General features: G+C 43.7%; 1 protein-coding gene across 1 annotated transcript in view; it reads right to left on the bottom strand.

The window, feature by feature from the left end:
* SH3RF3 (SH3 domain containing ring finger 3) overlaps positions 1-15,603 on the bottom strand; it is a gene marked incomplete at its 5' end in the record, with an annotated part of 252,232 nt that overhangs the window by 48,570 nt on the left and 188,059 nt on the right. Inside the window, one exon of the mRNA XM_014944078.1 lies at positions 10,893-11,255. Within this exon, the coding sequence (XP_014799564.1) occupies positions 10,893-11,255 (363 nt within the window). The remainder of the gene's footprint in view (positions 1-10,892; positions 11,256-15,603) is intronic.

Raw genomic sequence — 15,603 nt, 5'->3', positions numbered from 1 at the left:
CTTAGTCCTCTGTGTAAAAGTAAGCGTTCTTTCCAGTTCTGTGACTAAGGCTTTATTAATCCTGCCTGTCACGGCAGTGAGATAATATCAACTTACAGAAGAAAACCCCAACCCACCCAAAAATGTAGGAATAGTTGGAGAATGATCCCTCATTTGTTTTTTTGAGCTGGTTAATGAGGTCAGGGATTGCAGATGTTGGACAGAGAGACCTGACAACTACCTCACCCAAGAGGTAAGTGAAAAATTGGCTGGTTCAAACTTCTTCATGTTGTGCCACCAGTGTATGCCTGCCCTAAGCTACAGAAACTGCCTCCAAGAAAAAAAACAGACCAGTCCCCACCCTTTCTTGGTACGACAAAACACTTTGTTTTTACCTCATGAAAAAACAGAGCTGACTGAACAGCCTCAGGGTACAACTGTAAAGGCAGAGAAGATCACAGCAGTGTAAGAAAGACACAAGCTACCTCTTCCTTAGCTTCTAGGATCCTCTCTCCACACACCTCAGCTAAGGCAGAGTTTGCAGAGGTGCTGCTGTCCCAGCCAGGAGTGACCACTGCAGGTACCCTGGGCTAAACCAGCTTGTTGAAGCCTGGAGAGCAGTGTAGCATCATCCATTCGCCTGTTCACACCAACAGCGGTGGCTTCTATGTCTTCTGTGTTCCTGGAAGCACGAGCCCAAATCCCTTCTACGTGTAATTACGCTTGTGCTAACATACAGTCCCAGGGATTAAGACATCAATGTAATTGTCATTCAGTGTTGCTAGATGACAAAGTTGCTTTCTTCCCTTGAATAATCCTCAATAAATCTCCACAGTCCTGTATGTTCTCCATCCACCTGACATTCAGTTTCTTGCCTATGGCCTGTTACTGTAATATTGCTGCATCTGGTGCCAGCCTGGACTCTATGAACGATTCATTTTTGCCACTTTGCAGAGCCTAGTTTCATATACATCCAAACTCCAAATCAGTGCTGCTTCCTGATTGCGCTCCAGTTTTTCTATAGTTGCTCTCCCCTGCAGGCTTTGACACGATGGGGTACTTGCCAGTCTGCCTATTACCCCACTTTTCCTCATCAGGTTTTACTCCACAGGACCTGCTGGCCTTCCACTGCATTGAATTCAGCTCCTCTGTTCACATCTTGGCATTTACTTTCACACAAGTATTCTCCTCTGCAGCTTCATCTGCCTCTGGCTCCTTGATGAATTCTGTCGGTGGCTGCCTGATTGCTACTATGCATCTGAATGTTCACCAGCTTTGTATTTAAACTACAGTCCCTGATGCAGTTGGTGAAGGTTTTCTAAGCCTCCTCTTTTAAGGTCGTGTTCTCTCTCTTGTGTAATACTAATTAGCTCATATTATAAGCTACGATATTGCTAGATAATTTTGCAAGACAATATTTGCAACAAGACTTTGAAGAGACTGAATTTTGTGAGAGAATAATCTCCTATTTATTCATACTTTTGATTACTTTGTTGGAAGTTTATCTTTCCATTTGCCATTCCCAGAATTTTATGTGGGTCTCCCCAGCTACTGGTAATACTAATAAACCTCCCAAAGCACACAGTAGGCCTTTCTCCATCACAGCTAGTAGCAGGATTTAGTTTGTTTTCTTTCTTTATTTAGCCCTGGAGCCAGGTTGTACTTTTGCTATCATGATCTAAGAAACAAGCTGCTAAACGTGTCCTTCTTTCCTCGTCATCTGCTCAGGGGACTAAGAATCTAAGACAATGCTCTGATTTTTTTGTTCTCTGCTTTCACACCTTTCAGGAGGTCTGTGGGCCACATCCTTCCTTTCTGATTGCACGTCTCTGCCTGATCCACCTTTCTGTGGCACCAGGCATGCAAATACAGCCACACACAGGCATTACACAGGGAAGGCCCAAACAACACAGCATTTGCATCTTAATCCTTCTTCCACCTCTGCTACTCACCATTGCTAAGCCTCACCTGGGAGGGGAAGTCTCTGACAGCCAGGTTTTTAAGAGTCACATGGGCACCTATTAATAAAAACAGGCACCTTGCTGACTTTTCTCAGGGAGGCATTAAAAGGTACTTCACTGGCAGATTCCCATGGATTTTATTGCAATCTAAGTAATAAGAGTCACTTTTGAGACTGCCGTTTGGTGCCCCTCTGTATCCTTATGAGCCTCTAATGCCTTTAAACATTTGGCCATTGAGTTTCCAGCCGTGACCTGCTGGGTAATCACACTGTAGCACACCTCCCCATTAGGAGGCCGTTTACTCTAATGGTGGCATGCAGTTTTCTGAACTAGACACTGCCAACTCTCATCCCATTTATACTTAGGCCACTAAACGGCCAAATACGACTTCTTCATGCTCCGCTCCAACCCGGTATCCTCCAAGCACCCCTTACTGCTGCTGATGTTTTCAGTTCAACAGCGACAGCTCTTCTTTTCCAAGGGACAGCACTGCCCCAGCTGCCAGGCAGCAGGGAGAAGTGGCTGCAGGAAGGCGTGCTGCAGACCCCCTCCGGATACCTCTGTGCTAATTCCTGCTTCTTTGTGCCCATTAGTAACACAGCAACGTCACCTGTGCTGCAGCTCGTGCTGTGCCGCTTGTTTTTACCACCCACTCCGGTGTAGTAGGTGATTATGTACCCATGGGCTGGATAGTAATATAAAAGGACTGCTTTTTGCCTGTAAATACAACAGTCTCCATATGACCACTGAAATGCAACTCCCCTCGCTGCCCCCAACGCTTAAGCTAATGTCTTACAGAACCTCATAACTCACGAGCCTCATAACTCCTTAAAAATTGTCTGCTTCTTCCTCCCAGTCTGTTGGCTGTTACAAGGAGACTTTATGCGAGGGCCAAGAATGAAGAAAGGCTCTACACAAAGGCATCTTGGGGCTTGGCTAGACTTGGTCTAGTCCTAGTGGCAGTGTGGTTCTCTGGAGAAAAACAGCAGTGGAGCCCAGGGTCTCTGCTCCCAGTCCCCACACAGCATTTCCAACACCATTTTTAGATGCTTAAGCAATTTGCAGCACCAGACACTGTTGAGGTGTCATGCAAAACAACGCCAGACACTGTTGAGGTGTCATGCAAAACAAGAGCTAGAGCCAAAGCTAGCTGACAAAAATGAGCTGTGGAGATGACTGTCCGGCCTGAGAGTCAGTGTTTCCTGGTGAGAACAAACATTCTGGCTTCCTCAGAAGTCACTGCAACATACCTAGGCTCTGATGGATCTCATTCCTCCTCCAGCTGATAAGTATTATTTGCAGGAGAACTACAGGAGCGTCAAAACAAATTGCACTTTAATGTATACGTAATGATATATTTCTATTACAGTTTATAGCATATACTCCTGGGTAAATAATACACTGCTGAGATGTTGTTGCCTCTTGTGTCAGCTCTGACATATATTTAAAAGCAACCAGCTTGGCAAAACATTACTGACAAGTCCACAGGGACCGGAAAATTAAAGGTAATAACCACTCATCTGGGCTGAAACTTCATCTCAAATTCATCCCTTTCTCTCTTCCCATCCACACCTCTATGAAAGCATAAGAATTAGTAGTCTGGACTTCCAGCATACACTATCTTTTTCTCTCCCTCATAGATTTACTTTAGATTCTCACCATATTTGTGGTTTAATTTGAAAAGACATGGTGCCTGTAGGGGCTAGTGAAGTGCCTTGCAAAAGCATGGGACACAGTTTTGGAGGGGAGTAGAAGTCATGAAGACAGTGATAAAACCAGGAAGAGAGTACAATGATATTGCAGGTTGCAGCAGCCTTCACAGAAAAATAATTGCTGCTGCTATCAGACGAATGTTCTTATCATCTAGAAAATCACCAACCAGAAATCTCTATTTTGACTTCAAAGCAAATCCAGCACTGTCTCACCACAGGGCACTTATCACATTCATTAATTCACAGGAAAATTTCTTTTAATGTCTTGAATGCATATTTACAGCTTACTTTAAATTTCTCTTTAATATTACTTTAAAATAAGAGGAAAACACTCAAACATTCAACTCACATAGGTTGACATACCGTCCTCTGAAAATATCACAAAAAACAGGCTAATGGTCTTTAAGATTCCCGTGACTCGTTTCTCTAATTCGCTGACTCCATAAAACAATGACTGTGGCAATCACTCCAGGCCTTAATGTTCCTAGAAATAATGTATTAGCACTTAATGCATGGTAGTGCCACCAAGTATTGATGAAAAGTGTTACACGCAAGATCAAGTAGCCTCATCAAATGCTAATTACCAATGTGGGAGCTGAAACGGACTTAGCAATTCTAGAGTAAGACTTTTTCTTCCATAATGGTATGTGTGTAAAAAACAAACAAATGTGCACGATAACAGCTGCAGCTGCATAAAGAGCTGCATAAATACCCAGCTCCTTCCCGCAAAAACTGGAGCTAAATTTATATGATTTAGCATTTACTGAGGGGTTCTTATAACCTGTAAGTATCTGTGGCTGTGGATGAAGGTGAGGCAGAATATTATGACAGCCTGTTCTAGCACCATGTTGGCCCTGACCATTTTTTGACTCACAGTAGGTCAAGAACTGTAGACCACGTCTTCTGTGAATAGCTCATGGAGCTACACAGAGAGCTGGAGAAGTCACAAAAATGTATTTTCTGAGCTTCCATTTCCACTATCCTGCAATCTAAGAATGTCTGCAAGGTGGTGAAAAAAAGAAAACAAATATTTTTTGTCATCATCTTCCAAATGTTCATCTGACATTACCATCCATAAAAGCACTGATTATTCTGCTTTGCAGCTTCTTAGTTGTCTCAAATGAGGACTAATTAAGCATCATGTGGATGAGTACCATGAGAATTATATTTTATTCAGCCTTGTTTCTCTCTCAGACTAACCCTTTCAGCACTGAGCACCAGTGCCTAGCTCTCCACCATGCAGTTTTAAATGGTTTTATACTAAATAGTTTTTTGCAATTCTGGGATCAAAGAACATGAAAAATCAAATGCAAAGAGACAGGAAAGCTTAAAGTGAAAGCTTGACCTCTAAAAGATGTTAATTTAATCCCACGTTGATAATTATCCTTTTGATAACTGCACAACAAACTCATTGGGATCCTGTGCAATGCCTCCTGTAGGAAGTCCCCCTCCAGGGAGATGGTAGTGGTAAACAAATAAACAAAGAAACCAAAGAAACCAAAAAAGTTGAATACACACTGTAGTAATTTCTGTTCAAATGTCATGCATGTACACATAGTGTGTGCCGGCTGGACAGGATTTTGTGGCATAGTGTAAATACCAAGAGAGTGCCTTGCTGGCTCTTGAGGCTTCCAAATCAGTAGTTGACTGGGGGGGTAGTGTAAAGCCTCAGGATTAGCCTTGTGCAAAAATGATTTCAGTGGCAAAATTTTTTTGGGTTACTACCCTGAGGAGCATCTGGAAAAAAATATTTTGTTTTTGTTTTGCAGGCAACAGGATTTCATGAACAGTTGAATAACCCTTCTAAAGCACAACCTTTTCCTCCTAGATCCTGTAAAAAAAATAGATTTTGTCGTTACTGAAAAATCTTTCAAAATGTATTTGTGATGAGGCAAATTATAGGATAAAGAGAAGACACTGTCTCTAAACTGATGTTTTCTGAAAGGCGATTTTGCTTTGACCTGGATTCTCAGCAGTTTATGTAATCAGTCAATAGACTGAGTCAGCTCATGTGTCTCATTTGCAACAGTTTTGACAGATAATTTAATACGTCCCAATATGTACAGAGTATCTTCAAAGACCTGTTGGTAGTCGAAACAAAAAAAAAAAATGCAGCTTACATACCTGCCCAAAATGCTCTGCTTAAAAAAAATAAATTAACTCCTTCCCACCTACAAAACCCCCAACAAAGTTCTTTATAAAGTTATTTAAAATAGAGCTGCAATAAATAGGCAACGTTTGGAATCAGTTGCAAACAATTCAGAATGGAATTGGGAATCTATGAAGACCAAGGAGTAGTTTAGGTTAGATGCCAGCAATCTCTTATGCTGTTTTCATGACATACTTTGATCTAAATGACAGAAACACAGGTTGGACTAATACTACTTCTCTCTTGCCATTTTGACAGGTGCAGGCTCCTGAGATAGCTGCCCTTGGTTTCAGCTGTCTCACTCTCATTAACGGACGTCTAGTCAGCTCTCATTCACAGCCAGCAGCAGAGCATGTTGGATAGAATCTGGACTCCAGGCCAAAGCTGAAAAATACCTGAATTTCTCTTCTTTTCCCAGAGCCTGTTTTGCACTTGAAAATTCAAGCTTCATATTTAGTTCTCTGGATTTGATGTATAATCTGTATGCTTCTCATGGTCAGCACATTTAGGTTATCAGCCAAGGCTCAACCAGACTTCTGCTATTACATTTTCTCAGCTAAAATTCAGCATTTCTAAATAACTGATAAGGAGTCACACTTCCAAATGATTTATATAGCGAGACACTTCAAGGAACATTTTTCATTTCAAATACTGTCACTGTTTGGGACTGGAAGCTTGCAAGACATTGTTCTCAGCTTTTCCTGAACATGTGGCCTCTGGTTAGGAGCCTGTACTGACACTTGCAGATACAAATGGACTTCTTGTGCATGGTGATGAGTTGTTCAAAACACACACAGAAGTTCCTGCTGTGGAGAGGATCCTTTCTTCCTCACTCAGCTGTTATCCTGGTGGGCACAAAGCCACACTTCATTATTCATGAGATGCATTTTCTGTCAAAAACCAGGGGATTTGGAGCTGTACTGACCTATGACCTTTCCAAATATCAGGGAAGAATAATTCATAAGGGATGAAAATGGAAGCAAGACAAGCCATCTGAGGTCTAGGCACGATTACTGTCCAGGAGGACCTTCCTCGCTCCCCAGGGAGTCTCAGTTATGAACTGCTTTTCTGTACCCATTCCCTAATTCAGCTTCTATTCCATCACAGGCCTACAGCACTACTTACATCTTCAGTAAAAATCCATTTTGCCAGCACGATAGGATATTCTACATGATGGACATATACTCTTATCTTTTAGATGGAGGTCTTATGTTTAATTACTGATACTCAGCATGAAACAAAAAGCATACAAGAAGTAAATTTGGCTGCAAGTGAAATGAAGATCCCAGCATTGCCTTTTTGAAAAGAAATGGTATCCTGAGCATTGTGGTCTGCCAGTCACTATTTTATTCACTTGAGGTGTCTTGAAGTTGATTCTTCTACCTTTGAGCATCCCTAGGTTTGCAGTCAATTAAGATAGATATATTTTAGACCATCCCTCATTTCAAAATGCATCTTGCCTTTTGGGAAACAGATCTAGTTGGTTCTGCCTACAGAATAACGAATGTGTTATGCAAGGCCTATAGTCTTCCATTATTAAATTAATGATATGCAGAAGTACTTTGAAAACATGTGATTTCATACTCTGGTCTGCATGTCAGTGCTCAATATGCATAAATCTGTGCCCTCCTGGAGAAGCAGAGGCTTATAATAGTCTAACAAGTCATAAAAACAGAAAACGTGTCAGCTCGGCATGAAAGTCTGGTTTCAATTCACAAAAATTGACAAAAGCCACAGGAATATAGTACCATGCATGAAATCACTTCTAAGGGGTGGGATATATTCCACATTTACTCAAACATGTAAAATTTGCACTCAAATTTTAAGTTCCTGCAGTAAGAAGCCCTCCATGTCTCTGTTTCTTTTCATGTCAGCAGAGAGAAAGCAGGTGCCCCAGATGTAGGCGCCTCAGGTCTACAAGGAAAATGGATGCTTGTTTTAAGAAGACTGTTTCACAGGGCACCAGCCAGTTGCCTGAGGTAGGGGACTGGATGACATTCAAGAACTCCTGTAATTGAATTCTGCTTGTTCAAAGGACGGTCTGTAGGAAAACTGTGTTGAACTTTTTGAAAATGTAGAACCTCCCCACAAGCTAAATACCAATCCTGATATGTACCAGAGAAGTCCACAACTACTAAACTGTAGAAAACTCCTTTATTTCTTTTTATGAGGAGATCATTGTTAAATAAACAATGATAAAGTGCCTGGAAAATCCAAAGATGTGGTATAAAGACACAATAAACCAAACTGAGATTCTAACGTTGAAAAGAAAGGCATAAATTTGCTAGATAGTCAGCATTGAAACGGTAAATTTGTTGTTTCCCCTATAAGAAATATGCTCTGGCTGAATTTGCTGCTGCAAACTAGCAGGGGCCTGAGAGAGTTTCAGAGAAAACCACTCAAGGGCTATGATGATGACTTTCAGGGCAGCGAGGTTTCTCTTCAAGCAAGGAAAGAAAAGGTGAGACACCTTCCTGCAGCAGAGCTCACCCGTAAGTTTGGCAGCTACACACGCAGCCGTCCTACCAACCTGTCCATGCTCTCAGCAACACCCCTGAGCACTTCCGAAGCAGCAGTGGAGTCAGGTTGTCAAGATGTCAAACCCCAAACAAGACGAACAGAATGTTTACCTTAAAAACACCGAACACATTTTATAAAAAAACAATCCAAAGACAAGATTCTCACTGCCCCGAGCGCCCTGATGTAAGAGCTCAGAAGCCCTTTGTTCATGCTATTTTGGCTGGCATTCAGCCACAAGAATAAAAAGAAAAATGCTGAAGTGATTTTCTGTCTAAGTCTGCAGCATCAATAATTGTTTCAGAGCCATGTCAGATGGCAAAGAAAGAACTGAATTTCTAGCATTTTAAACTAAAGTGTGACCCCTATTATTATGGGATTAATAGATATATTAATATAGCTGCACAATTTTAATGTACATTTTGTAAGAGGAAAATTCTGGACTCTTTGTAGACATAACTAAAAAGGCTGAAAGCAGGTTCATGTTGGCAGCTCTTGTGATTTTATTGCCACTCTTACAACAGTGAGGCACTTTTCTGAAGGCTGTTCCTATAGTAAAGAGAATATAGTGAGAACATCAGCTCCACCTTTTTCCCAACAGATCCACGTTCCTAGCGAAGTTTGCAAAAGAAAATATTTAAATCCCTCAAACCAGAAAGCAAATAGTAAGGCCCCCAAAAGCAGAGATATGTATTCATATATGCAAATGCCATGCTTGGGGTGACTGGGTCCTTGGGGCTGCAATAATGCGTTTTGACAGAAGGAAATCTCTTTTCACTAAGGTTGATCCGAAACACCAAACTCTTTTTCCCCTCCTTGGATTGTGGCCGAGACAGTTTTGGCCGGCAGTGACGGAGGCATGTGCTCAGCTGCCTTGTCTGCAAACCTGCTCTATGCCCTGAAGCAGAAGAATCACTCCCTAAATCCGTTCCCAACATGGGCACACTGGAGGGGCATCATTATACCCCAGTCCTAGCTGGGCTTCTGACCGTGACACAGATTACATGTCTTCCCATCTGCTGCAAAGGACCCAACCAACCTTCCTGTGGGCCAGATTTCAATAACCATAAATTCTTACAAGGAACACAGGGCCCTTCTTGTCCCCTATCACTTGTGCCCAAATGCCACAAAGGTCTGCAAAATGAGCGGGGTTTTGCACACTGGTTCTGTTAAAAAGGGGGAGAATAATCAAGGCACTTTCTGTTTCACGGTCCAATTTTTGTGGTTTACTAGCTTAGAATGAATCTTCACATGACTCTAGCAAAGGATGTGCATGGTTTTTCCTTTGACAAGAACTGAAAAGCCACAGTCTGTCACATCTCTCAAAAGTCCAAATGTGTCACTCTGAGTGCCAAAAACCTGGGTGTCATTTACTTGACAAGCTTGGGACCCTCACTCATGTCTAGTGCTTGTGCTGCTTCACAGATGTCCCAGTACATCTTGGCACACGCGCTGCTTTGTGCGGGGGCTGTATCCTCACCTTCACCCCCCTGCTGAGGCCTGAAATGAGGGGGAAGACCTTACAGCACAGAGACCCTGCCTGGAAAAGGCATGTGGAAGAAAATTAGTTAAATTACAGTCGGCTTGTGCTGCCTCCTGCATGTGGATGGACATGGAGGGAGGCGAGCATCAGAGGCAGAAGCAAAGGATGCTGCTCTGTGGTGGCAGCAACCCCTTGGCACGTTGTTTCAGCTGGCCACGTGGCACACGTCAGCATACATGCAGGCACCCTGTCTTCCCTCAGCCGCTCCTCACAGGACTTGTGCTCTAGACCCCTCACCACCTTTGTTGCCCTTCTCTGGACATGTTCCAGCACCTCAATGCCTTGAAATTGCACCTCAATACAAGAGAGAGCTGGAGCAAGTGCAGAGGAGGGCAACAAAGCTGGTGAAGGGCCTGGAAAATGAATCATATGAGGAGCGGTTGAAGGAGCTGGGACTGTTTAGTTTGAGGAAGAGGAGGCTGAGGGAGACCTCACCACTCTCTACAACTACTTGACACTGTAGAGAGGTTGGTGCTGGTCTCTTCTCACAGGTAATTAGTGACAGAACGAGAGGGAACGGCTTCAAGCTCCAACAGGGTAGGTTTAGACTGAACATTAGGAAGGAATTTTTCACAGAAAGAGTGGTTGGGCATTGGAATAGGCTGCCCAGGGAGGTGGTTGAGTCACCATCCCTGGATGTGTTTAAGAGATGTTTAGATGTGGTGTTGGGGGATATGGTGTAGGGGAGAACTTTGTAGGGTAGGGTAGATGGTTGGACTCGATGATCCCAAGGGTCTGTTCCAACCTAGACGATTCTATGATTCTATGATTACTTTTGTTTTTTAAATGTGTTCCATTATTGTGAATCAAATTTGGCCTTATTGTCTGGCTCCTCACACCTGCCCACTAATTAACATAAGGATGCCAACAAGAGATGCCAAGTACAATCATACTGGGACAACACCACCACTCAACTGCTTTGTTGCAAGGGTCGGCCATTTTGAAAGAGGTGAGACAGCGGCAAGCCAGGCCCTCTGGGCTGTGTGTTGTCCACCAAAGGCACCCAGAGCACCCCTCCACCCGCCCCTTACCTGGGCTGGGGCGCTGGAGGAGAGGTGGGTCAGGTCCCCGATCCTGGCGGCCGCCCGGGGGTCGCTGGAGCTGATGAGGACGGGGGCGCTGATCTCCATGGAGTGCCGGTTGCTGGCTGCCTGGGAGGACTTGTGCGTCATGCTGAGGGCTGTGAAGGAGTGCCGCTTCTTGGCGTTCTTCTTGCCCTCCGCTTGCCGCTGGGCTGCCCCGGCCGCCCCAGCGCCAGCCAGCGTGGAGCACGGTGCCAGACCCGCCGCCGCCGCCACTGCTGCCGTCTCCGTGGGCAGCGGCACGTCACAGCCGGAGGCGGCAGCCGAGCACGTCTTGTCCATCTCCATGAGCTGCTTGGCGGACTCATTGAGCTGCGTGTGGAGGAAAAGCAAAAGTTAAAAAAAGGCTGAAAAAAAAAGGAGAAGAAAGGGGGAAGTCAACGGCCCATCGCAGCTTGGTGATGGCACCTGCTGGACACACCTGGGGCTTTTGTCCTGGAAGGTCCTCTCCTGGTGGCCTACCCTGGAATGCTGCTGAGCACCAAACCATGATGAATCATCTCCCAGGGAGGAGAGGGGTCTGGGGTCCACACACCCCCAGCGCTCACCGCAGGGGGATTCTGCCCTGGAAAACAGGGCGCTCGGGGCAGGTCCCAAACACACCCTGGTTTTGTCATCTGTCTGTCACCTCTCAGTCAGCCAGGCAGGTCCCCAGGAGGCTCACTAGTATACTTGGTACACTAGTACCCTAACCTGCCCCAGACCTTCCAAGGTGTTACTGTCCAGCTCCAGGGAGATGCCCAATTTATTCATTTTTCTGAAGCTAGGTGAGTTATTTCCAATCACTTCTTAATGCCAGAAAAATCAAAAGAGAGGCAGAATAAGCACCCAGGAGAGTTAGGCTAGAACCAGGCACTGCAAGTTGGTGCACATCAAGCTACAACATTTAAAAAATGATGTTCACCAAAATAGCTGGTGTTAGGCTGCAGAGGAGGAGTTGGGGAAGGAGGCAGGACTCTCTCCATCTCCAGCCTCTCCACTTCGCCATTCCCAGGCTCATCGTAGGCCTATGTTTGACATTTGCCACACAGGATTTCGATCCAGGGGTACAGAATCCAAGTCTTTCCAATTCCATCTCCCTGCCTCCCACCCAACACAGGTTATCCAAATGCAGACGCAAACTGAAGTCATTTTTTCCAGTTGTGTCACTTCAACCAAGGAGGAGCATGATGGCCACTGGAAGACTTGCTCAGGGTCCAACTTGAAAAATTGTCCTCACCAGCCCTCCCAAAGGGTTTAAAACTTGGCCTACAGCCCATGGAGACAGCAGAGCACCTGGATGTGCGGGCCAGTTTTCAGCCCCCTGTTCCTCATTGCCTGTAAATGCCAAAGGCATGCTGGGTGGGAAAACCCTGTCATTGAAGCCTCTCACCTCCTAGTCACCATAACTCATACAGGAAATCTACGCCTTACCTAACTGGAGAGTTTTTAGGGGCATATGGGCGCTACAGTCACTGATGATACATGAAGTGTGCCCTGAAGTCAGCAGTGCTTTCTGCACAGCGTTCCTTGCCAATAGATCTTCCCTCGAGGGGTGCTAACAGCCGAGAGAAAATGCCACAATTTGCCAACAGACCTTTATATTAAACTAGGATGCACCGCAATATGTTTGCATTTAATGAATAAAAACAACATATGAAAAAGGGAGCCACAGCTAACGCATACAGGCTTTTGCATACACGGCTATTCTCAGACCCACATAAACCAGAGGTGCATGTGATACTATTCTGGACCAAAACCAGGCTATTTTTGTTTCTATAACCACTGTATGAATTATGGCCGCATCCAAGATACTCAGTCGAGGACAAGGTCTTCTCAGGCTCTAAATGAAAAAAAAAGAATGGTTGCTGCTCCAAGCAATGCAAATTTAGAAACCGAATACGAGTGAAAATAAAAGGGAAAAAGAGAGGGATGGGAAAGATAACTATAGGAGTGTGCACTTAAACAAATGTGCAATTGAGTAGTTTTTATGACTTCCAACCACTGTCAACATGTGGTAAATATAAATAAGAAATCGATATTGCCAGCCTTATGCCAGTTCTCCCGAGTTTGAAAGCACTTCTGAGCACTTCCACGAGGACTCATTCTGAGTAACAGGCAATAAACCCACTGACACCTAGAATGTAAACATCAGCTTGCAGGATCCTTCATTCTGTGACAGCTTCCACCAAGTCAACCAAGAGCCTCCAATTAATGACGCTCCATGACTGTCAGAGCTGCTGGGAGTCCTGCAACCATTCAATTAGCAGGCCATTTTCCCAGCTGCACTCTCCAACTTGAGACCATGCTTACAGCCAGCATAGTGCACTGCACCTGCCAATTTTTGCCAATAACAGCTGATCCCATTTCAGATTCTTCAAGAATGTCCATTATTTCCCACTTCATCATGCTCTAAATTGGTACAACCTAATATTTGCCAGCAGGCTCCAAGTTGCAAGGAAACCAGATGGTTCCCCTCCCTTAAGTAGGTGTTACAGCTCCGCTTACCCAATTGATGGAGATAGTCTAGCCGAATTATTTGAAATATTAAGGAGAAAAGGAGAAAGACATCAAATATGCATGATTCTTTTCTACAGCAGAGGGTGAGGAAATATTTTGCTAGTCAACAGCAAGCAGGATAAAAATATATTCTAACTCTTTAACATAAGAAAATATAGAGTTAAAAAAATAATATTTAGAACTTCCTGATTTTACAAAAATGATCCATATGAACAATGATGTGCTCCAGCTCTCAATATCAAAACTCTGATTCCTCTTGTAAGAATTAAGTTATAAATCCCAATGGCTAGAATCCAATTTAACACCAAAGCTGTTCTTTTTAAAACAACAAAATCAATTACTTTTTTGTTCAAAGCAAAACTTAGTTTATAAGGTCAATAAGAGAGTTAGCATCTAAACATGGGGTGATAAAAAATAGCCCCGTGTTGATATAAACAAAGTCATTCTTGATATCAGTAGAAAATTAAAGGCAAAAAAAAAAGCCCTCCCCCAAACAGTCAAGCTAATGAACTTTTTGGGAATGTCACAGTCTTCCTGAAATACTGGGAAAAAATTATTTTGGTCTGCCAAGATAAAAAATGCTTTATAGCTTTACCACTTTATTTTTGTAGAGAACTGTTTTTTAAACAGCTTTGCCCGGGGATGCTAGAAAGTCCTTCCCAAATAGGTTACAAATACCAGAGAAAAGGTTCTGCTTACTGCTTTGTACAAGCAAATGGTGCTGTCTCTTTACAAAGAACTTTTAGAAACTCCTTTTTAAACATAAACATGATTACAAATTTCTTATTTTAAACTCTGAGTATGTAAACAAGCATTGCTTTCTGGTGTCTGTCATCAGATCTTCAGGCAGATCTGCTTCCAGAGGAGAAGCTTAATGGAAAGTTCTGACCCGCAGTCAGTCTCAGGAATTTGACATTTCTGGAAGGCTGCGGCTCTTATGACAACGCCTAACACTAGAACTCAGCTTTCTCGCCCATTTTTGATCCCTCCTCTTGAAAGAACCCACATTTGAAATTCTGGTCTTCCCAATCCCGAAGAGTAAAATATATATACTCGATATATGATTTAGAGGGAAGAGGCTTGGATTTGAATGCCAACCAGTCAAACAGTCCCAGCCGCCCTGCAGTTCTTGCTCTGGGAATGCAAAACCTTGCAAGGGCAAGCCTTATAATGTCCGAGGGACCCTACCATGCACGAGATGCGAAGAAACGGTACAGTAAAACTGTTCACAGGGTCTCAGTGACTATTGACCGTGGGTGCTGCATGCTGAGATAAGGATGCACCAGCCTCCGTTCATAGAGCTGCTGTGCCTGTTTCTCAGGAAGGCATTCCCCAGCCGCCAGGAACTGCACTAGAGGCAGCTCCAGCTTGTCTGGTTTTGAGACTGAAGGGGGGTGCATGTGGAATACCTCTGTGCACAGAGCCTTGTTCACCTCCAAACAACCTTTTCCCACAAAGGGAGCTGTAATCAAGCTCCGTTCATTAAAAATTTGCTGACCTTGATCAGGGAGCCACACAGCTCTCCCCGCCACAATGCAAGCTGTCATGACTTTGGCCTCCAGCCAGACAGCCCATACAATATGAACTAAGGGAGAGGGTTTTTTTCTTCTTCTGGCTTTTAGATATGACTATTTGGAGAGGTTTTTTTTTTTCTTATTCTGGCTTTTAGATATGACTATTTTAGGTACTCTACTTGAGACTTTACCATATGGGCAACAAAGGTACAAACATTAAGTCACCTAACTCAGGACTTCTCCGCTGCCAAAATTATTTTTTTATTAGTGTCTAGATAAACCTCATTTTTCTGCAGAATGCATTATGGTGACTTCCTCTCTGTCTCTGTTGCACATGCTCGCACACACTCACACCTATACACACACCCCAGTTCACCCCAGCTCCTGACATGCGGGTTTAAAAGAGAATACCTGTAAACAGTTTCAACACATTTTTCTTTGAAGGATGAGGGGATACAGGAGAGAAACTCTCATCTGCACTGACTATCCCCACATGGGACTAAATACGCTTTTTATATCCCAATGTGATTTAGTGAACTATAGTTTCAATGGGCAGTGTTATGCGCCTACTTACACATCCCAGTTAGGAAGAAGAGCAAGGAAAAAGCCACTTCTTGTCCAGTGACGATCATAATTAATTCTAGCTT

The sequence above is a fragment of the Calidris pugnax genome, unplaced genomic scaffold (genome assembly GCF_001431845.1).
Source record: "Calidris pugnax isolate Ruff unplaced genomic scaffold, ASM143184v1 scaffold69, whole genome shotgun sequence".
NCBI lineage: Eukaryota > Metazoa > Chordata > Aves > Charadriiformes > Scolopacidae > Calidris > Calidris pugnax.
Note: the sequence above shows the minus strand (reverse complement) of the source record. Positions and strands in the feature narration are given on the sequence as shown.